Here is a 22320-nt window from a genome sequence, read left to right on the forward strand (position 1 = left end):
TGTATTTTATTACAGCCAAGAGACAATTGATGACATTGATCCGATAAAAGCATTTTAATGTTTGAGCATCTGTAGCTATACAAAAGTGCTTCTGTTCTAAATAACACAACATTTTTTTAAATCACATTTATTTATATATATACTCTTTCCCTTTGTCTCTGATGAATTATTTGTTTCTATACTGTTCTTCAAACAATAACTTTTATTAGCCTTCGTCAACCTTTAGTGACAAACAACCATGTACAGTATCCTTGGGCCGGTCTGTACACGAACATTCTGATGTGATTTGCTCCCTAATTCGGCCTCTGGGGGGCACCCTCACACAATATTTACATTTCAGCCTATATGTACACCGGTTTATCCTGAGGGGGAGGGGCTTATTCAGACAGAAGTTTAAAAAAATACTCCACAATAAAGCTATCATAAGAAAGTGGTAGCTATTGATTTGCATAAATACGTTTTGAAGGCCATTTCAGGCTAAGGCTTTTTTTTTTTTCTTTTTTTTTGTTTAAGTCAACACAACTCTTATGAGTTAATAGTCCCATTTATGCAGTCGTTACTTGCTTGTAGGCTTTCCTGCGGCTCCTCTTGGTGAATACCACGAAGTGCTTTTAAAACAGTGTTTCAATCGTGTCTGCGGTCACTCTTGTAGCTAGAAGAAAAAGAGCAGTTGGAAACATTGTCGTTACCTATAAAGTTACAAGATACAAATAATGAGTATGGTGGTAAATATTGTTGTTGCCCCTTACTTGTCTCGGGAAGCGCTATTCCCTTGGAATGTTGTTGTGCTCCCATCGCATCTGCAGCAGGAAAATTGGTCTCTGCCCTAGTTGGACAATCTTGTGAAAAACTGACACTGCCTTGCGAAGGTTTCCTGGCTACCGGTGGCGGAACCCGTTCAGACCTCAACCCAACACTAACACAACCAACCTGATCTTTAGGCGAAGGGGCAGCACTGGTGTCAGAAACAACCCGTTTGGTGTTCCTGGAGAAAAAGAAGCTCGCAGTCGAAGCTGGGAATCTTTGTGTGTCGTATATTTCCGATGATTTGAGGGACAAGATCCCCGGTTGGCTTGCACAGTGGTAGGATGGTCGCATCCCCAGTCGGCATGGAAGACCTTCTCTTGATGACAGTGCTGCCGTTTTTATACGAATGGCTTCCTGTAACCGCATGGAAGGAGTGTTTGCCGTCGCATACGTTTTCACAGCCCGAGGGGGAGATTGAAGTGACTTGCGGGTGGGCTTTGGTGGAGTGTTTTGCTGCCCTACGCACGAGGCTTGACAATTCTCCTGTAAGAGAGTTCCCTCGTTTGTTGACCCGTCCTCAGAAAGCGCTTCTACACCGTCCTCAGTCGTACTGACGGTACGCAGGCGGACCATGTGAAGTAACGATGGGGTGACGAGAGGTATGTTAGCATCCTCTTTAGGGATCGGTGCACTTTTGTGGCGAGCTAGAAACTCCTTGGCCCTGGTGTCTCTGTGCGCCGTACTGGGAGGTCTTCTGAAGGCAACGCCAGCTGTAAGGTTCTCCATTGGTGAAGGGGATGTAGAGTGACTTTCAATCTCAAGAGACTGTCGTTTTAGGAAAGTACTAGAAGAAGCTATTACTGGGACTGGTGGTTGGATTTCTGCAGGACTTTTGGTTGAAGATGATGGACGTTCAAAAGCTGGTGACATTTTCTGCGTTGTTCCATCTGAAGCTTCTGCGTCTTCCTTGTCACGAACTCCAGTTTGGCGTAAAACCGGCTCCGGGGGTGTAGATGTCTCGGTTTCATTTGAGTCCTGAATTGCTTTTTCAAATTCCTCTGAAGGTGGAATTGGTGTGTCGGAAGCATCCATCTCTGTGGCACAACTGTCCTCAGCTGGAATATTGTCGGTCACATCAGGTGGAGGCGGAAGAGGAAATTCTATCTCATCTCCTCCTTCAAAGATGGAGTCTCCCTCTAAAGGAGGCGGAGGAGGTGGCCAAGATGATTCTGCAACGCGGTTCTCCTCTTGTTCTCTATCTAACTCAACCGGTGAAGTTGATACAGAGGTGGGAGGTGACTTTCTTGAGAGAGGTGGCGTCGGCTGATAAGTAGGCGGAGGAGAAGGTGGTGGTGAGCTTTTATTAATGTTTTGGGAATGTAGAGAATTTGCTGGTATTGACGGGATTTCACTTGTGTCAACCAAATCCTTAATGTCATCGACCGGAGTTGTGGCAATTTGACAACTTTCACTTTGTTGTCTCGCTGTCGACGTTCCGTCTTCTCTCAGTTGTGGTTTCTTCATAACTGGGGGTGGTTCTTTTTTGGTGGAAACTTCACAGTCATTCTTTGTCAGGCTACAGTTCTCTTGTCCTTCTACTTCTGGTGTTGTTTCAACCTTGCCCTTAGCTAAAAATGTATCGTCTGCATCTGGACATCCTGTACTTTCTTTAACCCGATGGGCATCTCTAGAAATGACACACATCAATTTCTCATCCTTTGATTTTATTTTTGATGCTTCTGCTTTGTCTTGAGTTTGTGTTTCAGAACACAGCTCAGTGGTTTCTGTTTGACTTGCTTCATGTATGACTACACTCTCCTGTGTCTTTGTTGATTCCGTGAACACTTTGCTGATTTGGGGACTTGGACCACATAGGAGCGTAAAGGTGCGACCGTTTTGAGCCCATGTTTCAGGCGGAGGAGGACACGGTGCTTTGACCTTGGGAGGTGGTGGGACATTCCACAGTTCTTTGACTTCCATTTGTGATGGTGAAGTGAGTTCTTTTGTAGAAACTGATGGCAAACAAGTGCAAGAATTGGAAGCATCCGAATTGACAGGCTCGGATGTACCAGACGATAGGGAGGTAAGCGATGAAGAAGGAGAGGCTGAGGATGACGCCCGGGACGCAGATCTCTCCGGCTTAACTGGTTTCATCTTGTGTTTATCTGGAGAAGTAGGGGTGATCTCCTTTGGGGAAAGTGTTGGGGTGCCACTTTGACTGGAATAGCCGCTAGAAGGCGACATGGTCCGTTCAAATTTCTCCCCTTCCGAGGGATTCTTATGTGGTAAGGGGTTGAATTCGGAGATTGGCTCTCCTGCCTTTCTTGCTTCACCAGAAGAAGCCTGAGAGGGGCTTAAACGATGGGAGTCGGATTCTGCAATGTTAGATACAGGATCCAGAATCTTACTTGTTTCCACAGTGACTGATTTATATTCCTCTGTCGTTGCTGTACTTCCTGTAGCATTTGATACCCCTTGAGAAGCAGAAACATTTGCATCTTTGCTCGCCGTCTGACCTTTGGAAATAGTCCGCATCTTATTGTTATGAAGCGAATTTGACCTTCGTGGAGGTGCTGGGGGTAGCTTGGTCTTGATAATGGAGAGGCTTCGAGTGGAATTCCGTTTCATCTTTATGTCGACCCCACTGGTACATGCTGTGACAGGCTCCGAATCTTTGTTCTTTGCTATATTTTCTCTATTACTAATGTGATTCACTGAAGTCTGGATGCCGGTGAGTTCTTGGTCCCCTGGAGAATCCACCCAACTTTCCTGCAGATTGAGATCCACCCTGTGTGTGGTACCCTGTGTTGTTGAATTGCTAAAGGAACTATCTGTTTGGGAGCCGTCACCGTCCGATTTTCTGGAGAGAAAAGGGCTGGCTGACGAATCCACCGAGGCCAGGCTGCTTTTGCTTACTGTGTGGGCACTGCCACCATGGTTGGCACTGTTGCCTCTTTGGCTGCCGCGGTCTATCTCGATGACTTCAACCGAGGCTGGTAGCACCGCGTTTGGGATGATTGTAGATAGGTAGGTTGCCTGAGGAGATACGGACATCACTGGACCCTGCGGGAAGGGGGAAAAAAAAGAGTGTTGAATTGTGTGAATGTGGACACTATAAAGTAATATATTCATGTTGTTTCCTTACTTGGGGTTCCAAGAGGAAGCTACTCATTAAAGGATTGGAGCAAGTAAAGGTAGTCATTCCAGGTACTGCAACAGACTTGGGTCTGATGACAGATGACCGAAAGTGGTGGGTACCAAATCCCTGGTGGTTGAAGGTTTCGTCGTTCTTGTAAACTTCCTGAAGATGTGATTTCATCTGCTGCTTTTCATCAGATAACTGCTTAAGAGATGTAAAATGAGCTTAATCAAGTGTGGGGTGGGGGGGGGGGGGCAGATTCAGTAGTGGAACTTACTTCCAGCTCTGACAGGTGCACCCTTGCTCCTTCCTTGGATATCACTGGAGTTCCTCCATCAACAGCTGGAATGATGATAACACTCGATTGGCTGTTGTGATTGGGTAGCTGAGTAGAAACCACCTGCTGGAAGGTAGAGCCTCTGTGCAATGCTGTGAAAGGGACATCTGACTTTCAAAGACAAGTCTAACACAAAAATAACCAAGTATGTGTCCTTTTGGACTCATCACCTACCAAGTTCCTTCTGGACCTGGTTGGGAATACCCATAATCGTAGTCCTTCTGTTCCTCTTCCTGTTCTTTTCTAACTTTTTCACTGGATGCAGAGGCTTGAATGTAGAACCTAAAGAGATAGTCCAGAATGGAGATACTGACTGTGGTTTTTGGAACGATTAAACGTTATAAACTATCATTACCTTGGCGTGTGAGCACAGGTCTGGTCGACATGGAAGAAGTTCTTGTGGTATCAGTAATCCCTGAGTTGGATTTTGACTCCAGAGAGCCCCCCTCATCTTTGGAGTTAACATCTTCTTCTTCTGGATGTGCTGTGTCTGACGACTGCGGGGTGCGACACGGACATAAAATTGGATTTAATACACAAAATGGTAGGAGGACATTTTGTGTTTAGGTGCACTTACAGCACAGCTTTCATCTTCAGCAAAGTCCGCTCCACTCTCGTGCTCTTGTGTAAAGCAAATCAATAAGGCCACGTTAACCTCAATCCGCTCACCTGTATTATCTACCCAAGTATAAACACAATATGTAAAAAGTCTGTTTTAAGATACCTTGCTGGCCTTCCTGCTGTAATATTTTCAAGCCCTCCTGAGCCTCCGAGTGCAAATCCTCCAGGTATTGAGGCCGATTGCCCTCGATGAAAACATTCTCCTGGAAGTGTTGTGAGGCCGAGTAGTGCACTGCCAACTTCTTCTGCTCGTCGTTGGCCTTGGGCCCAGCTGCTGAGAAATACATGGAAGAGTTTAATGCTACTGATACCAGTCATAAGACCGCTTTAGTTCACTTCTGTTTAAATCATCTTTATAATCTACTTCAAATTTTTCCCAGAACAGAAAATATCTTTATCATCAGAAAACTAGGTGAATTTCAACAATTTTGATGCTCTACATATGTCATTGGACTTAATATTGACCCCTGTGGTACTCCGCATGTCATGTCCCTGTACTCAGATTTCTATTTGCACAAACTGTTGCCTGTTTCTTCTACTTCAAATTCTCCCCAGAACAGAAAATATTTGTATCATCAGCAAACAAGGTGAACTTCAACAATTTTGATGCTCTACATATGTCACTTGGCTTAATATTGACCCCTGTGGTACTCAGCATGTCATGTCCCTGTACTCAGATTTCTATTTGCACAAACTGTTGCCTGTTTCTTCTACTTCAAATTCTCCCCAGAACAGAAAATATTTGTATCATCAGCAAACTAGGTGAATTTCAACAATTTTGATGCTCTACATATGTCATTGGACTTAATATTGACCCCTGTGGTACTCCGCATGTAATGTCCCTGCACTCAGATTTCTATTTGCACAAACTGTTGCCTGTTTCTTCTACTTCAAATTCTCCTCAGAACAGAAAATATTTGTATCATCAGCGGACAAGGTGAACTTCAACAATTTTGATGCTCTACATATGTCGTTGGACTTAATATTGACCCCTGTGGTACTCCGCATGTAATGTCCCTGTACTCAGATTTCTATTTGCACAAACTGTTGCCTGTTTCTTCTACTTCAAATTCTCCCCAGAGCAGAAAATATTTGTATCATCAGCGAACAAGGTGAACTTCAACAATTTTGATGCTCTACATATGTCGTTGGACTTAATATTGACCCCTGTGGTACTCCGCACGCCATGTCCCTGTACTCAGATTTCTATTTGCACAAACTGTTGCCTGTTTCTTAAGTATGTCCGCAACCAGCTCAAGCCAAGCCCCCTTATAAAATACCTTTCCAGTTTACTGAATAACATGTTGTGATCAGTGATATCAAAGTCAATCAAATTTCAAACAAACAATCCTTCAAATCATTCGTAGTCCGAAAGCAGCGCCGTTGTCTTCTTAGGAAACCACATAAGCGCGACTACCTAACCAGCTCAACAGGTGTTGGTTGCCAAAACCTATCAGCTTTACAGGTGAACCCTGTGCGCGTCCACCTGCTGCGAATGTGACACCTCGCCGTTAACAGAAACCGGACAGATGTTCCAGCCTGGCTAATCGCAGTATCTGTAATTCTGTGCTAGTTAGTCCCCAGGGGGATTAGATAATTTGGTTTGATTGGACCCCCTGCTGAGGAGTCTTCCTTGTGGGAACTTGGACAGTCCATTATATCTGAAACACAAATTCGTTCACATCTTGATATCTTTTATTTACTCACATGGGACAATGTCTCCTCTGAAAGTCGGTGCTAGCTATCACCTTTCTATCCTTTTTGTTATCTCTGTCTCCCCCAGGTTAGGTAATAATGTGCGTGTACTGTATGTCAGTTGTGTTTAATCTTCGTGGAGGCTGAGAAAGAAGCTCTTTATACCTCCACAAGGCAATGTTCCAAACGAGTCATCGTGGGATTACATGAAAGAGGAGACCCCCCCCCCCCCACCCCCACTCTGCCTCTTAAGATTTAGCAGACTCGCGCGGGAGGTTAAGGGCTTTTGGTTGATTAAGACGACCGCCGGTAAAGCCGTTTATCTCATTAGAGAGACCCCCGAAATTGACGTCAGTTTGTCTGCGCATTGTGGGGGTAATTTGCGCGGTAGAAGCAATTTTGGATTTTTGTATCGAGAATTTATTACCGTAGTTCGAGCCAATCTCGTGAGAAAACAACACTCACCCTTCTTCTTGAAGACTGACAGCAGGGAGTGGATACTCTTCCTCAGATAAACCACCATCCCTACACTGGCACCATGGCAGATCCTCCCCCCCCCCCCACAAAAAACTAGACTCAAAGTACAAGAAATCTTCTACTTGTCTCTGGTGACATTTATAAAAGAATCTTAAGAAAGTTTTGGAACCATAAGAAGGGGTCATAACAAACTCCCTCCTCCTTGATCAGTCCGCCTGACTGCGGAAGGATGAGCGCACAATAAAACCTGCTACCGCCCCAGCTGCCTTATCCCTGAGTCCGATACCCGCCAACCTCCCTCCCCCTACCTCCTTCTCTCCCTCGCTCCCTCCCCCCTTTTTTTTTCCTCAGCTCCCTCCATTGCAATGCTTTATTGTCAAATAAAGGACCCCCCGCTTGCCCCTCAGCTGTCAAAGTTTGGCTTTCAGGCAACATCCACCCCCGCGACCCTCAGCATACAGACACGTGTCTATGCATGCGCTCATCCCCCCCCCCCCAGGTTGAGCTGATTATGTTGATATTTTGTGGGGCTTGGAACAAAAACAGAATGTCGTGAGAAAAAGGGATCCCAAATTAAATTGTAAAGCAAGTGGAGGGTGTTCAAAGGAAACCCTGAATTAAAACCAAGACCTTTTTTCATATGGTAACTCAAGTGAATGTTTTTGTAGTATTGTGAATTTATTGTTGTACCTTTTAAGTATTATCACATCCTCATAAAATTCAGATTTAATTCTTATTACTTTGTAATTTTATTCTCGTAATATTATGATGTGAATTGTGTGATTATTTTTTATTTTGCTCTGAATTTTTTACTTAGTTTGAGACTTTATTATCATAAAATTACAACTTTTTCTCCTTAAAGGAATATTTTATTTTCATAAAATTACGACTTTTCTCACATTTACAGATTATTCACAATATTACTAACAAATTCTCATTCATAATGTGCAAATTTGAGCTCATAAAATTGTACCTTTATTTTTGTGAAAATTAAAAAAAATATTTATATAACGTGGCAAATTACTTATTCACATAATTAGATTCTTTGATTTTATTATTTAATTTCAACTTTACTGTTGTAAAACTTTAACATAAAAAACACAAAAATAACAAATTATTGGAAAAAAAAAAAAAAAAACTTCAAAAAATCACATTGTGCCTTTATGGAATTAATAATTTTGTGGTAATGTTACAAATTTTCATGCATATTTCAACTGCATTGTCAATTTAAAATGTAAAAATGCAATCTATTTTGTATTATTATTACTTCTTGTAAAATAATTGTTTTTGTTACAAATTTGTAGATTTACGAATGTATAATAATAAATCCAATACCTTGATGTCTTGTGGCCATTTTACGACCAGGAACTAGAATTCAGCAGAATTATAATTTCATGCAATTTTCAAGATTTTTTTTTTTTTTATTGGGGTTATATTGCCCTTTCTTTCAAATGATTTGTTATTGTATGTATTAAATGTACTAGTGGTATCAGTACTTGGTATCGGTGTCTGTGACCACCACGCAAGTGTGGTATCGATCTGAAAAAAGCATTTCGTAATGTTAATTGCTTTAAAACAGCTATTTTACATAATATTTCAACTTTTTCTTCTTAAATGTCATGAAATGGATTATTTTCCTATGTGACCATAGTCCTTGGTGGTCATGCCGTAGTACACGCATTCAGTTGTCACAAATTGTAGCCATGTCGCCTTCAGCCTGTCTGCTTTGTCTCATTATTTTCATGCTAGCGGGCAGCGGAGGTTGTGTCCTTCCAGTGGCAATTCAAACGGATGCTCCTGTATCACCCTCTTGTCTCCTCGCATCACTTTCCCGCAGGCCGCCGTCAATCTCTCCTCCTTCACATCTCCTTCTCGTCTGGCCTTTTAGCCCTGCGGCTCCTGAGTTCTCGTTGGATTTATAAATAGCTTTCAATGGCATCATCCGACTGCTCCTGTTTCCTTGGCTCACCTCGAACCATCGTGTCCAGGGGATGACTGTGCAGAAAGACGTCGGTGTTTATGGCAAAGCTTGCTCCTCGTATTTTTTTTTTTTTGGGGGGGGGGGGGGGTCTGTACCAGGGTGGAAGATGTTGGCCCACGGTTCCACCCCAGGCCTTGGCTGGCTGTTCAAACTCGGGTGAGAGCTGCTTTAAAAATGGGAGTCATGCCAGCGGATTAACTCTCGCACCTGCCCATCACTTAACCTGACACACTTTCTCATCTCAATCCGCCATTTTGTCTTACTCTTGCAGTTCAAACTCCGAAAAGTCTTGCAGCTTTTCCTGATGAAATCAAGCAAGTGAAGCCCCCCCCCCCCCCTTCACTCCCACCCCTGATATCAATATTCATGAGGAGGTTTAAAGAGACGCCATCTGGTCTTGGGGGACAGGGGCAGAGGGGAGACTTTGCTTCCAAATGCCTTTGATTTGCCATTCCGCAGCAAGAGAGAACAGCATTTTGCTGCATAATCATGGCGTAACATTATGTTCATTTCAAACACCAGCAAGTACAAATGATAAACAATTAACATGATGGCGGAAATGTATTTTTAAGCATTTTGACAAGGCAAGCTAATTATTTTTTTTATAGCCTGATTAAGTGCAACTTTAAAGAAGTCATAAATCACAAACTAGTTAGCACGTAATAAAGAGCAATTAAATCTTGCTAATCCGCTTTGTTGGCATTTTATGTTGCTGAGTTATGACCGTAATTAGTTTTTACTCTACCTGCTATAAAAGTGGTTCTCTGTATTTTTAAAAAATTTTTTTTTACATCAAGTACCACCTCAAAAATATTTGGCTGTCCAAGTACCAACCTAAATAGCCAAAATAAAAGTATGCTTTCAACGAATGCCACACTACACCAAGATAATTTATTCCTCCTAGATATATTTAATATAATTGTAAGCCACTACACTGCACTTGAATATGGCAAAAAATAAAGAATAATTATTATTATTATTATTATTATGGATCAATGAGTACCGGTACCCATTATGATCATGAACTAGAAATTACAAAAACAAAATTATTGCAATTAATTTAATGTCATTTTTAGGAAAAGGGCTATTTTTTAAATATATATATATACTGTATATATATAGGTCTCTCTTTAAAATTATGTCATTGTTCTTATTTGGAGCAAATTTTATGTATTAAAAATACTAGCGGTATTTGTAATGGTGACTCCTCAAAGAGTACTCACACTGGTATCGGTCTGAAAAAAAAAATGGTATGGAACATCCTAATAATTATTAATAAAAAATACAGTACACACCAAAGTCAAACAAAATTGAACATGCATATGTGTTATAAAGGAAACCATTATAAGATATTAATTGTGAATCCATTGAAATGAAATTCTAACTGAACTGTGCCTAAACAAATGTATTTCACGTGAACATTTGATCGAGTGATTCTTTGGTGTACCACTAGAGGGCGCTCCCATACTAAGTACTTGTACCCCACGTTGAGAATAATATAATATACTGTAGTGTAAAAAAAGAAGAAAATCGTTGTTTGTACTTTTGAGAACTGACAAATTGAAATTCATTTGACGTTTCCAAGTTGCCTTTAAATAAAACATACAGTAATTACCTTTTACTTTATATCTGATTTAAAATGATGACACAAACTAATGAAGTCCTCCACTAGAGGGAGTAAATTATCTACATTGGGATTAAATGTCATTATATGGCATGCAAAGTCAGCAGGTCACCTTACATGAAGACTGAAGCCAGTTTTGAAGTGATGCCAAAGACCATAAAAATTCAAGTAGAATGGACACTTGCCGCAATGTTGCATATTGGCCGTCCTCAAGCGGGAGGTCACGGGAGAAGCAGAGCATAAAACAAAACACGGATACGTCAGGTAAGAAGAGCAGTGGACCAAGAGAACTCACTGACCGCAGAATGCTGACTTTTATATGCTTTCCTGGCCACGATAATCAACATATGTTCATATCTTTTGCAGATAAGGGCCATGACTCATGCTCGTGTCACCATGGAAACAACTACGGCAACTTATGAAGGTAAACTACTGCCATGTTGCTAGCAGAGTGTGTAACAAGATACACGCATCCTGTGGGATGTTTCCCGTCTGTGCGCGAGTGTGTGGAGGCTGGACCGCATCTGTTTAATAGTCGAGTGCTCAACTTTAATAAAGCAGACACGAATACAAATGAGGACGAGGGCAACACAATCATGACACCTGTGTGTGTGTGTTGTGTTCGTGTGTTGAGTTGTGTAACATTTGTACCTGTTTGTGTCCTGTTGTGTATTGTCTCTATTTTGTTTGTGTGTGTGTAATGTAACTGAGTTACTTTTAAAATCAAGTAATCAGTAGTAAAGCAACTACATTACTTTTAAAGCCAGTAATCTGTAAAGTAACTTTTAAAAGTGAAGGTAAGTTACTTTTTTTTGGGTAACAATGGAAACGCAGGTGTTGAGTTGTATTTTCCTTGTGTTGCTCGTGTAGCATTGTTTGTGTGTGTAATCCAACTGAGTTACTTTTAAAATCAAGTAATCAGTAGTAAAGCAACTACATTACTTTTAAAGCCAGTAATCTGTAAAGTAACTTTTAAAAGTGAAGGTAAATTACTTTTTTTTGGGGTAACAATGTAAACACTGATGTTGAGTTGTATTTTCCTTGTGTTGCTCGTGTAGCATTGTTTGTGTGTGTAATCCAACTGAGTTACTTTTAAAATCAAGTAATCAGTAGTAAAGCAACTACATTACTTTTAAAGCCAGTAATCTGTAAAGTAGCTTTTAAAAGTGAAGGTAAATTACTTTTTTTGGGGTAACAATGGAAACGCTGGTGTTGAGTTGTATTTTCCTTGTGTTGCTCGTGTGTGTAATCTAATTTAGTTACTTTTAGAATCAAGTAATCAGTAAAGTACCAAAGCTCCTTTTTCAATTTAACTGTGGCAACACTGCTGTTGAGTTGTTGGATTTGCATTGTTTATGTCCTGTTAGTGTCTCGTCTTTATGTTGCTTGTGTAGCATTGTTTGTGTGTGTAATGTCACTTAGTTACTTTTAAATTCTGGTAATCAGTAAATTAACTTTTAAGGTACTTTTTAAGACACTAATCTGTAATGTTACTAAGTTACTTTTAGGGTAGCTGTGGCAACCCTGGCAACACTCGTGTGTGTGTTCTGCTTGTGTTAATGTGTGTGTGTGTGTGCGTGGGTTTACGTCACATCATGGGGACCATTTTCTGGGTTTTTACTATCATTGTGGGGACATTCTGGTGGTCCCCATGCGTCCAAACCTCTTTTTGAGGGTCAAAACTTGTTTTTTAGAGTTTAGGTTTGAACTGGGTTATGGTTGAGGTTAGGGTAAGCAATGGGGGTAGGCAATTATTTTTGATGTCCGGGGTTAGGGGAAGGGGTTAGGAAATGCATTGTCAATGAGATGTCCCCACTAGACATGTAAACCCAAATGTGTGTGTGTGTGTGTGTGTGTTAGTCACATTCACTATTAGCATCAGGCCCCTGAGCTGAGCTGAAGTGACCATGAACGCAACTCCGACCCCCCCCAACCATAAGCAAGCATAAGATGGCAGTCACGAGATGGGATGCAAATCTGCCCCCTAGTGGCCGTGAGCAGCACACGCGATGACATAAGAGCCACGGAATCTTAAATCAGGCATAAAGTCCGATACGGTTCTCTGCATTCTTGTGCAATCAAGTCCCTTGGGCGACCCCGGTGAAATGACAGGGCGTCAAGCGAAGGTTTTTTTTTTTTTTTTTTTTTTGCTGCTGCTGCTGCCAAAAGTTATTTTTAAAAGCCTCGATGAATGGACTCATTTAGCAGCTGATGAGTTAATGATAGACCTGCAGCTTTCTGCGACTAAGGTCAAGTCAGGCAAGGCACTTCCTGTAAACGGAAATGCGTTTGACTGCAAAGCTTCCATACATGAACACGTTGCTTGGAATGGGCGCCAGCTTTAAGTTAACGTGTCAGGTGAATCACGCCCGACGCATTAAGATGGAATAGATGCGGCCTTGTGTCCGCCGCACTCAACATCACACGCGTGTGCTGTCCGCCCGCACAAAAATCACAAAAATTCAATTTGCGAAGTGTCGCGGTGACGCCTCTCGTCCTCGCTGTCATTCGTCTCTCCGACTAAACTAATAGTGAGTGAAAAGTTACAAGTCATATTAACTCATTCACTGCCATTGACGGCTATAAACGTCAAAAATTCATTTGAACAATTTCTATTAGTTTAACATTTTTTTTCCCACTTTTGTTAACAGGATTATTAAAACCTAGAAAAAATATATTGTACATTTTAGAACAGATATAAAATTTGTGATTAATCATGAGTTAACTATTGAAGTCATGCGATTAATTACAATTAAAAAATGTAATCGCCTGACACCCCAAATTTTTAACTCTTTGACTGCCAGACGTTTTCAAAAACGGGTTGTCGCCAGTGCCAGCCGATTTAAGCATTTTGAGTGATCTTTCAAGGTCCACAGAAAATGTTGTGTTTGGACTATGGAAACACACATACTACCAAATGAAAGATTGGACTCTCAGCTTTCATCAGAAAAAAAAAGTTTGTTTCTACCTTATTCCGTTCTTCAGTAATCAACAATAGAAAATGGTTACTTTCACCGAAATTCTCTCTTTTGAAACAAAAAACGGAGAAAAAGAGCTTTTTGTGAAACGATGTTATTTCATGCACTCTAGTGAATTGTACACTTCTTTTTGTCCATGAATGATGCCACTAACACCTAAATAGTGCTTTACTTCTGTAAAACGCTTTCACCAACAATGAAAAAGTGTTTTTTGATTGCAAAATACGTTTATTTCCATTCAACAGTGTAACAATTTGACAAAACAATTTCGCAAACTATTTACAAATGTGTGCAACTGTGGTACTACTTACAATTATGTGGATGTTTCAAATACAGTTTTTCTTTTTGGGACGCTCTCCTGCGTGCAAGGAGACGCCAGGACTCGCACAACACTTTACTTTCACTTTCGCATTGGTCCGTTTTGCGTGCAAACGTTACACTTTCTTGCTCTTTCAGCGATGCTTTTGGTCTTTGAAAAAAACGGCTCGGGCGTGAGCTCCTCGCGACCGGCCGCCATTTTTCCTTTGTCTTCCATTCTCATCTCCTGCTCGACGCTCTAGCTCCGCCTCTACTGACGCCCACCCGATCTTGTCAAAAGAGAGTCACCGCTGCCCTCTAGGGGCCAAAAATAGTCATTAGGCACAACAGACAGACTGGAAACTTTCACCAGACATGCGGAAGGGTTTCCTCTACCCGTTTAAAAAATAAATAAATAAATCATTGGATGACGTCTTTTGACGTCATTGGCAGTGAACCGTAGGTTTTTACTTGACGTCTTTAAACGTCAGTGGCAGTGAAAGAGTTAATAATCGTTTCTTTAAAAAAAAAAAAAAAAATTTTAATGTCTAGGTTTTCATACTCTTGTTAACAAAAGTGGGAAAAAATGTTAAACTAATAGAAATAGTTCAAATGAATTTTTGATGTTTATAGGCGTCAATGGCAGTGAAAGAGTTAATGGTAAATTTCTCTACATTTATTTGTGGTAATAAGATGTTCCCATCATAACAATTCTCCAAGTCCTCCAATAACTGTCAACATTTGTTTCAAATTTCCAACAATCTATATTTTAGCGAGTTTCTAAAAACACTGATGGGAAAAAAAAAAGGCAGCGGTGTATTTGCGTAGCGGTGTTGGCAAAAGTGAAGAACCATCTGCTTGTCACAGATATTCGGCATCCCGCTGTGACCTCGCCAACATGGAGGCAGCATGTTCTGACCCTCCTCGCTGCCATGGCTGAATATACGGATTGTTCGACCGAATTCCATCGTAGCAGAAGATCACGCACGTTTTTATGAATGGATCACAGTATTACGCAACACACATGAGACAAATATGATTCTAATGAGCAGAAATATTGCGGGAATGACATTAAAATTTTCAAAAGAAAAGTCTCAATATAACATTTTTTTTTGTTGATTAATTAATGCTGCATTAGAAAATGAATCTAATGAATGACTTACTATAAAGTCAGAATTTTACAAAAATAAAGTCAAATATATTACAAGAAAATACATTGATAAGATTTTTTGTTGTTGCTGGTGTTAGGATGGAAAATGTCATGCTATGGGTGTAATATCAGAATAGTATCATGATTTAATGAGAAAATAGTTTATAATTCCTAATTTTACAAAATCAAATTTTCATAAAATACCAAATTTTACGATTGTAAATGGAGCAAAACGCAATTATATGAGAACAGCTGAACGGTATTAAATTCTAAAAATATTTGTATTTTTTCACAAAATTCCAATTTTATGATAATCATGTCATTTTACCAAAATTCTGTAATAATTTTACATTAGAAAAAAATACACGACACACAAAAACACGTCATTTTATGAGATTAAAGTGTCTGGCATAAAAATAAAAAAAATATACAATTATCCGAGAACAGCCATAATTATAAAATAAATTTGACAATAATGAAGCTGAAGTACTGTATTTTGAGAGAAAAAAAAAAACAACTCTTAATGCGAAAAGCAAGGTTACACACAGCTGAGTGTGTGTTTAAAAGTATGGTATGACGTCTTAATTGGATTTTGCTGGAGATGCAGGAAGCCACTTATGTGGCCAACACTGACTCCTTTTATAGTGAAGACAGAGAATACATTCAAGCCGCACGACTGAGCGGCACCATGGCTTTTAGTACCATTTTGTCATTATTTTTATGATTATTATAACTACAAAAAATGTGTTACAAATGCGGTATATTGTGCGTCACAACCAGAACTGTGTGACTGTAGCAGAATGTGCGCTGCTATGTGTGCATTTTTGCAAGTCATCAATTATGTTGTCTGTGGGAGATATTTAAAATGTCTGAATTCTTAGAAAAATTTACGTTTTTCATCCTAATGAGAAACATACTTAGTGTTATTACTTTAGGGGCCATGTAAGAATGTGATACAAAGTTTGTACTTGCTTAATGCTGCCCCCTACTGTTTTGGAGTTCAAGCAAAGACGATCTAAAAACAGTTGGGTCAAAAATAACCCAACTGTGGGTCAAAAATGGACCAAGAATCCTCTACTTGGGCCAGTTTGAGGCAACTTTGAGTAAAAAAAAAAAAAAAGGTCATTTTGTATAAAACAAGCCAGAAAGTTGGGTCAGATTGTCTACTTGGCTCAACTTGAAGAAGAAGGAGGTAATTTTGTAAAAAATTGGTTAAAAAAAAGAAAGGAAAAAAAGTGCCATTTTGTATAAAACAAACAGTTTTTTTTTTAAATAAATTAATAAAACGGTAATTTTGTATAAAACAACCCAGAAAGTTGGGTCGGATTGTCTACTTGGCTCAACTTGAAGAAGAAGGAGGTAATTTTGTAGAAAATTGGTTAAAAAGAAGAAAAAAAAAGTGCCATTTTGTATAAAACAACCAGGCAGTTTTTTTTTTTAAATAAATAAATTAATTAATAAATAAAACGGTGATTTTGTATAAAACAACTCCGAAAATTGGGTCAGACTGTCTACTTGGCTTAACATGTTTTGCAGAAGAAGAAGGTAATTTTGTAGAAAATTGGTTAAAAAAAAGTGTCATTTTGTGTAAAACAACCAGTTTTTTTTGGAGGGGGGGGGGGGGGGGGGCAAAATAAATGAATGAATTAATAAAACGGTAATTTTGTATAAAAAAAACTGAAAGTTGGGTCGGATTGTCTACTTGGCTCAATTTGGAGAAGAAGAAGAAGGGGTAATTTTGTAGAAAATTGGTTAAAAAGAAGAAAAAAAAAGTGCCATTTTGTATAAAACAACCAGGCAGTTTTTTTTTAAAAATAAATTAATAAATAAACGGTGATTTTGCATAAAACAACTCCGAAAATTGGGTCAGACTGTCTACTTGGCTTAACATGTTTTGCAGAAGAAGAAGGTAATTTTGTAGAAAATTGGTTTAAAAAAAAGTGTCATTTTGTATAAAACAACCATTTTTTTGGGGGGGGGGGGGGGGGGGCAAAATAAATGAATGAATTAATAAAACGGTAATTTTGTATAAAACAACCCAGAAAATTGAGTCAGATTCTCTACTTTGGTTAATTTGACTTAAACTTCTGGTTTGTTTTGCAGAAGAAGAAGAAGAAGGTCATTTTGTAGAAATTTGTTTTTAAAAAAAGTGTCATTTTGTATAAAACAACCAGTTTGTTTTTTTTTTTGGGGGGGGGCAAAATAAATAAAAAAATTAATAAAACGGTAATTTTGTATAAAACAACCCAGAAAGTTGAGTCAGATTCTCTACTTTGGTTAATTTGACCCAACCTTCTGGTTTGTTTTGCAGAAGAAGAAGAAGGTAATTTTGTAGAAAATTGGTTTAAAAAAAGTGTCATTTTGTATAAAACAACCAGTTTTTTTTGTGTGTGTGTGGGGGGGGGGCAAAATAAATAAATAAATTAATAAAACGGTAATTTTGTATAAAACAACCCAGAAAGTTAAGGTCAGATTCTCTACTTTGGTTAATTTGACCCAATTTTGGGTCAAAAAATTGGGCCATTTTGTGTAAAACAACCGAGAAAATTGGGTAAAATTGACCCATAAAGTAGATAGGTCCATTATTATTATTATTATTTTTATCCATAATTGAGTTACTTTCGACCCATCTGTGTGCATATTGATCACCACTGTCGCTTGAATTCAATGGGATTCCCTCTGATGTGTGCACCTCGACCACCAGGGGGCTGTATAATACCTTGGCGCCAAGCAACTCAGTTGTAGTTAGTTGAGGAGCTTCATTTTGACAAAAGTAGTGCTTTGCCGCCATTGACCTTGTAGTAGAGGGTATTGTTAGTTCACCGTTTGAGCACGTATCGCCGCAGAATCTTCAAGTCGGAAGAAGCCGTGTTACTGTACGGCCAGAATGGGAAGAAAAAAAAAAATCTCTTGATCTGCTTCAGTTCTCCACAGGGAGTCGAACAATTTGACGGCAGCCAGCAGTGAACGGGCGCTTCAAAGCGGGCGCCTTAGCCTCGCTTTACACTATTCAAAAGGATTACAGAGGAGCCTAACCCTGCGGGGGGGGGGGGGGACGGAATATAGAATATCGCGAGACGCTACCACAATGAAAACAGCGGAGATATTTCTTGGCCGCCAAGTCGGGTCCGAACGCACTTTTTTTCTTTTTCTCCCTGATGTATTCCCCTGACTCGAACCTCCTTCTGCTTCTGTTTCTGCTTCACGATCACATTTTGTGTTTAGTCACTCGCTAAAGCTAGACGGTGTCACGGTCCAGGTTGGAAGACGATAAATAAAAAAACAAAAGCATTCAAGGTCAAGGACATTGCAAAAGAAAACATTACGCAATGTTCTCTCGCTCTATATGTTTTTATGTGGGGGGGGTGAAATAGAGCAGATAAACAGGAACTGGCCTTCATTTCATGTGAAAAGTGCGAGAGGCTTTTAAAAATACAGGACAGTGTCCAAAAAGTGACACATTTCTGTGTCTTTAACCAGGTCACACGCAGCCCAAGACCATCTGATACCCAAAACTCGGACGACCTTTTGACTCAAGTCTTAAAAGAGGTGAGTTGAGGAGCTTCATTTCGATTCTATTTTGGGGGCATTTTTTTGTGTGCAAAGAAACCACATTGGAGTGAGTCATTTAGACAAAAGTAGTGCTCTGCCATAGGCAATTAGAACGTAATTCTAATTATTCTACACTTTCATTTGTAGCCTCGACATCAACGTCATAAGCCATTAAAAGTAGGCGATGTGCGGTTGCCCTGGTAACGGCTTCCTTATTAGGAGCCAGCGGGACTTTCAACTAAATATCGGAGTTGTTATTTTAAGGTCAAAGCATAACATGATGTTGCTTTATATCCGCTTTCCCCATTAGCAGCCATTGTTTCTATGGAATAAATATCACCCACTTTATTATGATGAAATATTAATGCCATGGATACAAGCGCGGAGATGGTCTGACTATTTTTAACCCATTAGCCACGTTTCATATGTTGCTACTTTGTCAATAACTAGATTGTTTTAATGATTTTAATATCCAGTGGATTTGAATTTTTCAACTTACAAACTGTTGTTTTTTTTTTTCCAGCAATAAATTTTATTTATATATTTATGATGTTTTTATATATTATATATTTGATATTTTATCTACAATTATTTTCGATAACTTCATTATTTTTCACGTGCAATTAATGCTTTTGAAAACATATTTTTCCCCTTGCTGTCGACTGAAAATGACATCACGTGTGCTCGGCGCTCAGGTAACGACCAATCACAGCTCAGTCATGTGACATTTACAAACTGAGGTACTAAAGGTATTAATTCTACATGAATAATAATAATAAATGTATTTGTAGAGCGCTTTTAGTCAACTGTACAAATCAGCAGAGTACATGGGAAAGACAAAATAGAAATAGAGCACAATAAAAACATTTCATTACAATTAACGAGTAAAAACAGTTACGGCAAACTGTTTAATGAAATTATCAAATTATTTATAGACAAAATATGAACTTCTTACTGCTGAAAGCGGATAAATGAGTCCAAGCATCCCATTCAAGTCACTTAACAACGAGCATCAATTAGACAAATAGTGGAACAATCCTCAAAAAAGAGACTTAGCTTTGCTATAGGCAAGTCTGTTTAGCTTAATGCTAGCAAGCGCTACAAAACATCATAGACGAGCTAGTGAATAGCATTAGCGACTCTTTGAACACAAACTAATAGAGCAGCAGGTTTCTGTGGACCGTTTCCATGTCTCTCTGCATTTGTTTATACTGCTCCCAGGTTGCACGCCAGAAGGATCAGCACAATGGCAATTGAAGCAAAAAATTATGGCAAAATTGGTAAAACAACTCCTGTTTTTCGGACAATTTTTTTTGGGGGGGGGCTTTGTTTTATTGAGTTTTTTTTTCTTTCAGTTTTTCTGAATATTTTTGTCTGTTTTACTGAATTTTTTTTTTCTGTCCAAAAAATATGCCGAAAAACAGGCAGAAAAAATTTATTCCAAAAAACTGAAAAAATTTAATTTAAAAAAAACTGAAAAAAAGAGCTGTTTTTTTTGTTTTTTGTTTTTTTTTTACCTCTGAACTCCAAGGGACTTGTTGCATACCTCCAGATGCAATAAGATGGTAATGTTTATTTACTGGCTCTCAATAAAGGAGTGAATGTGTATACTGTATTGTGGTTTGTTCTCTAATCACGGAAAACCCTTTAAAAAAATATTCAGAAAAACAGAAAAAATAATATTTTATAAAACAGGGAACAATAACTCAGAAAAACAGAAAAAAATTATTCAGAAAAACAGAGGAAAATATATATTTTTTTAAACAGAAAAAAATATTCAGTAAAATTGACAAAAATATTCAGAAAAAATATTATTTTATAAAACAGGGAACAATAACTCAGAAAAACAGAAAAAAATTATTCAGAAAAACAGAGGAAAATATATATTTTTTAAACAGAAAAAAATATTCAGTAAAATTGACAAAAATATTCAGAAAAACAGAAAAAATATTATTTTATAAAACAGGAAACAATAACTCAGGAAAAACAGAAAAAAATTATTCAGAAAAACAGAGGAAAATATATATTTTTTAAACAGAAAAAAATATTCAGTAAAATTGACAAAAAGATTCAGAAAAACAAAAAAAATATTATTTTATAAATCAGGGAACAATAACTCAGAAAAACAGAAAAAAAAATTTCAGAAAAACTGAGGAAAATATATATTTTTTAAACAGAAAAAAATATTCAGTAAAATTGACAAAAATATTCTGAAAAACTGAAAGAAATAAAACTCAAAACAAAGCCCCCTCCCCAATAAATTGTCAGAAAAACAGGAGTTGTTTTAAAATTCAATAAAACAGAAAAAAATACTCAAAAAAACAAAGCTCCCCCCAAAAATTAGTCAGAAAAACAGGACTTTTTTTTTCAAGTGAATGCAATACGCTTCCGTGCTATTCCATGTCATTACGGTATATATATTTTTTATATTATAAAAAACAGTTACAAGTTATGTTTTGGAGTCTGGAACAAATTAACGGCACTTCCATTCATTTCGATGGTGAACAACGATTTGAAATACAACTATTTTGAGTTTTGAGCAGGTTCATGAAACAAATTAAACATGCAATAATAATACTAATGCTAAAAAAAAAAACACATTATTGGTGATGACAAAGGGCAAAAAAAAAAAAAAAAAAAAAAGCCCCTTATCCGTCAATCTGCGCGTCAGCACAAAAGCGCGCGTTAAACCTGCTCAATCTGTGCTCGACTGTTGCTCGAAGGGCTCTTGGCGCAGGCGCCCGTGTGGGATAAGATAAGCTGCGTGTTCTCCCGCCGGGGATGATGGTGCGACACAACACACAAACTTGTGCAACAAGCAGGAAGCATGCAGAATGATGACTAACGTGAAGTCGGCTCACTGCAACTTGTTATTCCCAAACTGAGAGCTCCGTTCCCACACGTCCGTTTTCCATTCATTTTGGATTGACTTAAAAGTCATATCAAATAAGGTGAGGGATTACCTGTTTTTATCAGCCAGAAGCCTTTTGGTTTCTCACAGAGTACGGGGGGCTTTTTCTCTCTCTCCACCTTCTTCCTCTTCTGGACGCTGTTCCCCATTTTTGGGGGCACTCCCCTAACCCCCCACCCCCACCCCTCCTCCACTAAATGATATCCGCTATGTCCATCGTCATTTGTCCAATATCCTCAGCCCCTCTTTAGTGCTGAATCAGTGCCGAGTGACGGGACTCCAAAATCCAGCTGCTCAAGACAAGAGACGGACGGGCAGCATCCACTATGAAGTGTGCGCGTGTGCGAATAGGCAAGCGCCCCTCCCATTCTTCCGCCGCTCCACGGCGGAGCATTCGCAGCTGATTGCGCCGTAGCTCACAAGATGATTTACAACATCCGTCGCTAGGGAGCCTCGAGCGATCAATGGGGATGTCAGACGGGCCCGCGTGTGACGCGAATAAAAGGTCGTGATGGAGGATTGGAAAAGTTCGTATACAAGCTTGTTGCTCATAATGCAAGCTATTAAATCGGGTGAGCGTATGAGGTCATACTATTGGCTGGCTATTTCCTGCCAGTCATGTGTCAGTTGAGGATGCTACCATTTTTTTAATAAAGTGATTGAATTTTGTATCCTCTTTCTATCTAAATCACCTGTTCCGTGTTACAATTTTTTGATTTTTTGTGTGTAGAATCGACACATAAAAATGTGTTGAAAATATTTTGACCTAACTAAACAAACATTGTTTTCATGCGTAATACAGTATATCGTG

The 22320-nt window shown here is 39.1% G+C and overlaps 2 protein-coding genes across 7 annotated transcripts in view; one reads left to right on the forward strand and one right to left on the reverse strand.

The window, feature by feature from the left end:
* Positions 1 to 39: 39 nt before the first annotated feature.
* nhsl3 (NHS like 3) lies at positions 40 to 22069 on the reverse strand. 5 transcript variants are annotated; one of them, XM_077548419.1, is made up of 9 exons: positions 21562 to 22069; positions 4948 to 5115; positions 4801 to 4844; positions 4579 to 4720; positions 4398 to 4505; positions 4164 to 4315; positions 3893 to 4090; positions 750 to 3810; positions 40 to 652 (listed from the first exon to the last, which is right to left on the reverse strand). In XM_077548419.1, the coding sequence occupies exons 1-9, from the start codon at positions 21656 to 21658 to the stop codon at positions 612 to 614; spliced, it is 4011 nt and encodes a 1336-aa protein (XP_077404545.1). In that variant the 5' UTR covers positions 21659 to 22069; the 3' UTR covers positions 40 to 611. The 5 variants fall into 5 exon arrangements, with proteins under 5 accessions (XP_077404545.1, XP_077404544.1, XP_077404543.1 ...); XM_077548418.1 differs by having other exon boundaries at positions 4948 to 5118; positions 21562 to 21686; XM_077548417.1 differs by lacking the exon at positions 21562 to 22069 and adding an exon at positions 10739 to 10960.
* Positions 10260 to 22320, forward strand: part of sync (syncoilin, intermediate filament protein) — a 33146-nt gene continuing 21085 nt past the window's right edge. Inside the window, exons 1-3 of one of the 2 annotated variants that reach the window (XM_077548423.1) lie at positions 10260 to 10885; positions 10988 to 11045; positions 18527 to 18595. The gene's annotated coding sequence lies outside the window, so the exon portion shown is untranslated. The remainder of the gene's footprint in view (positions 10886 to 10987; positions 11046 to 18526; positions 18596 to 22320) is intronic. The other variant, XM_077548422.1, reaches the window with a different exon arrangement.

The sequence above is a fragment of the Vanacampus margaritifer genome, chromosome 17 (assembly GCF_051991255.1).
Source record: "Vanacampus margaritifer isolate UIUO_Vmar chromosome 17, RoL_Vmar_1.0, whole genome shotgun sequence".
NCBI classification, from domain to species: Eukaryota; Metazoa; Chordata; class Actinopteri; order Syngnathiformes; family Syngnathidae; genus Vanacampus; species Vanacampus margaritifer.